The sequence below is a fragment of the Lipotes vexillifer genome, unplaced genomic scaffold, assembly GCF_000442215.2.
Source record: "Lipotes vexillifer unplaced genomic scaffold, Lipotes_vexillifer_v1.1 scaffold753, whole genome shotgun sequence".
NCBI lineage: Eukaryota > Metazoa > Chordata > Mammalia > Artiodactyla > Lipotidae > Lipotes > Lipotes vexillifer.
The window spans coordinates 1,578,726-1,582,099 of NW_006783618.1; the positions used below are offsets into that span (position 1 = coordinate 1,578,726).

General features: G+C 52.4%; 1 protein-coding gene across 1 annotated transcript in view; it reads left to right on the plus strand.

Moving 5' to 3' along the window:
• The first annotated feature begins 484 nt into the window (after positions 1–484).
• The window catches only part of TMPRSS13 (transmembrane serine protease 13), a 52,879-nt gene continuing 49,989 nt past the window's right edge, over positions 485–3,374 (plus strand). The window contains 1 exon segment of the mRNA XM_007456336.1: positions 485–643. Within this exon segment, the coding sequence (XP_007456398.1) occupies positions 485–643 (159 nt within the window).

Genomic DNA, 3,374 nt, shown 5'->3' on the forward strand with positions numbered 1-3,374 from the left:
TTCCTCTGGTCTTGGCGCTGCGCTTCCATCCTGCTGTCCCTTGCAGCTCTCTACGTGGGCAGCTGTATCTGGCACTTTGGGGACTAGGGCTCTTCTCTTGTCCTGCTCTGTGGGGCCAGAAACTCTCCACCTGTCTCCCACCCTGTCCGACACCACAGTGCTCGTTCTCCTGAGGCCAGGGCCTCCGGGGCCTCCCGCCCCTTCTTGGGTATCACCCTTTCTCCCCTCCCCGCCAGCTTCCCCTCCATCCCCACACCCCACTCTGCCCAACCTTGGGAAGACTTTGTGCTGGACCGCTGAGGCCCAGAGGTAACAGTTTGACAGAGTCTCTGGCTGGAGACTACTCACCCCTCCACCTGGCTCCTTGGGTACCGAGCCCCAGGTTAGCTCCATTGTACACGTCCCACCTCCCTCTAGACTCAGAGAAGAGGCATCCAGATGGCTCTCCTGCCGGGACCCCAGGGCCTCTCCTCCCCACTTCCTGATGGCCAAGGCCGTGGGTGGCCACGTTGGGACCTACCTGTGGGTGGAGCCAGCACCGGGAAGACGGACCCGCAAGGCTCGGGAGGTCTCCCTGCCTCCCTGGCTGCCCCTGGCTTCCTGCTATGCCTGCCCGCTCCCTGTTCCCTCCATCCTCCCGCAGGTCTCCCCACCCGTCTTCCTCTGGGCCTCTACCACCTGTGGACCTCTCAGCCCCCTCTCTCGTTCAGGCCGTGCTGATGGGGTGACAGGACCCTAGCTGGTCATGGGGTCCCGCTCAGGTGGAGGCCTGAGCTCTTGCCGGGGGAGTCAGAAGTTTGTGATAAGAGTCCCAGGGCCACTAATCCTTTTTGGGGTTTTAGGCATGCTCTTGAGTCCCTCTGAACCCCCGATTCCTCGTGTATAAACTGGGGATGATAATTCCTGTCCAGCTTGCTAACTAGGAGCATTGTGAGAAATCAAATGGAATAATGGGTGTAAAAGCTCTTTGCAAATTGTAAGCCCTGAAGAAATGCAGGAAGTTACTGTGGGCATTCGTGATAATTTTGGGCCAGACTCAACTTGCTCTGAGTAGGTCTGGATAGAATCCAGGCCCCGTCACTTACCTGAGATGTAAATTTGGGCATGTTCTAACCACCTTGGAGCTCAGTTTCAAAATCTGTAAGATGGGGTTAATAATACCAACCACAAAGAGCTGTTATGAGGTTGAAATGAGATCAGGTAAAATGCCTAGTGGGCTGTTCCTATTATTACGGTGATATGCATTTATAAACCAGCCTCTTTCATATTTATTCCTTGTCAATCTGGGGGGAGAAGGTAAGATCATTCCCATTTTATATGTGGGGAGATAGATTCTGAAGGGTTAATGTACTTGCCCAAGCCAGTTAGGAATGGATGTAGTCAAATTTGAACACAGATTTTTCTATTTCAAGCCCAGTGTCTTTAGCAAACAAGCAAATAGACAAACACCCACCCACCATCACAGCTAACGGTCACCAAGTCTTACTTTATATACGTCACCTATCACTGAGATGCTATGAAGCAAGGTGACCGGCTCACCGCACAGGTAAGGAAACCGAGATGTGAAGAGGTTAAGTCTCTTGCCCAGTCGCCAGCTGGCTTTGAGAGTACTGGAGGGCTGTGATGCCACTGCTCCTGGCGACCAGGCTTGTCCTGGCAGGCCACCGGGGCCCAACCCTGCTTCCCACTGGAAACTTTCAGTTCCCTGCTTCCTACTGGAAAGACCAAGATCCCTGCAGGAAACCTCGGCTCCAGCCCCGGGCTCCGCATGGCACTCCCAGCCCTGCAAGGTCCCAGGCCCGATTCTCAAGCCACGTCACAGATGCAAAACAAGCATCCCATGCACAGGGTTCAGAGGAAAGACTGGGCCAGGAGCCTCTTGCTCCTGACTCAAGAAGACGGGAGACTCAGATGCAGCTGGGCTTGGGCCAGGTTCCTGACTATGTGATTCTGGGCAATCTGAGCTCTGAGGCTTGGATTCCTCACCTGTAAAACGTGCTTCTAAACATATCAACCTCTCAGGGATGGAGTGATGACCTCAGGAGGCCAGAGATGTGCAGGTGTATTATAAACCCTCAAGTACCATACATTGGGAGCTATAATCAATTATATTTAATTATATAATCAATTGTATCAATTATATAATCAATTTATATTTATTGGATTGAGTTATGGGAATTTCCCCTGAGGTGAGGGACCATGTATATTGTGAGCATAACAGGGAGGAAGGCCTGGCAGGCCAGCTGAGGTGCCACAATGCCAAGGTCTCGCTCAGGTGCCGAGGCTGGGGCCACCACTTGTGGGAAGGAAGCACAGGGCTCTACACAGCCTGGGCTTGTTCCTCTTATTGAAGGACCTTAGTCTGGCCTTTGTTGAGCACCCTCTTTTCTCCCAAGATGAGCTCACACCACCTTTTAGCCTTTAGAGGCACCTTTGGCCGTGCCTCAGGGCTGTTAAATCTTAGCACGGCGGGCGCTGGGTGTGCCAGTGCAAAGGGGGGAGAGGAATGACCGTTTCCTGCCCAGCCACTGTGTGCCAGTCACGGGAAAGAGATTTCCTATTTTATCTCATTGAATCCTCAGGAGTATTAGTCCTATTCTACAGATTAAGAAAAAAAAAAAGGAAAGTTAAGTGCCTTGTCTAAGGTCACACTTCTAGAACTAGGATTGGGACCCAGGTCTGCCTGACTCCAAAGCCAGTGCTGTGAACCGATGCATTGTACATTTCAGCATACCCTTACCCCCTCTCCATGCTCCAACCCCAGTCCTGTTCCCCTTGAGGCTTCCGGGGCTAACCTGTCTTCGTTTTGTGGAAATCTAGTCTCTAGACAACAGGGGTGAGAGGGAAATCTGAGCTCTGGTTCAGCTGCCCTTCATATCCCTAAACACACACGAGTGTGTCCCTGCTCTGCTGGCTGGGGCATCTGGACTCATGTGTATTTACCCATGTTCATCAATTAACCCCAGTAACTCCCTGGGATAGTCACTCCTGGTCCCTGCCTCTGGCAAGCTGAGTGTGGTCAGGGACTCAACGACCCTCCTTGAATTCATCCCACAGCCTCCAGAAAAATGGAGAGGGGACCGGATCAGTTACCTCTGACTCTTAGAAGATGGAGTTAAAAAAAACAAAAAACCCCACCCGGCCTGGTAGGCTTGATGGTGTTGACTTGAGCCGGATGTTCTAATGAAGAGGACTTTTTATTAACTGAGCTGCTTACTAATGTCAAATGCTTTTAAGCACAGTGGTAGGGGAGGGATGAAATAGAGGTGCCCAAGATCCAGAGCCCGTCTCTTCCACACAGCCCTGCCGACTGTGCCCAGAGCGCAGGGTCCTTGAGCACATGTCCCTTCCCCCACCATTCCTGCTGCTCCTCG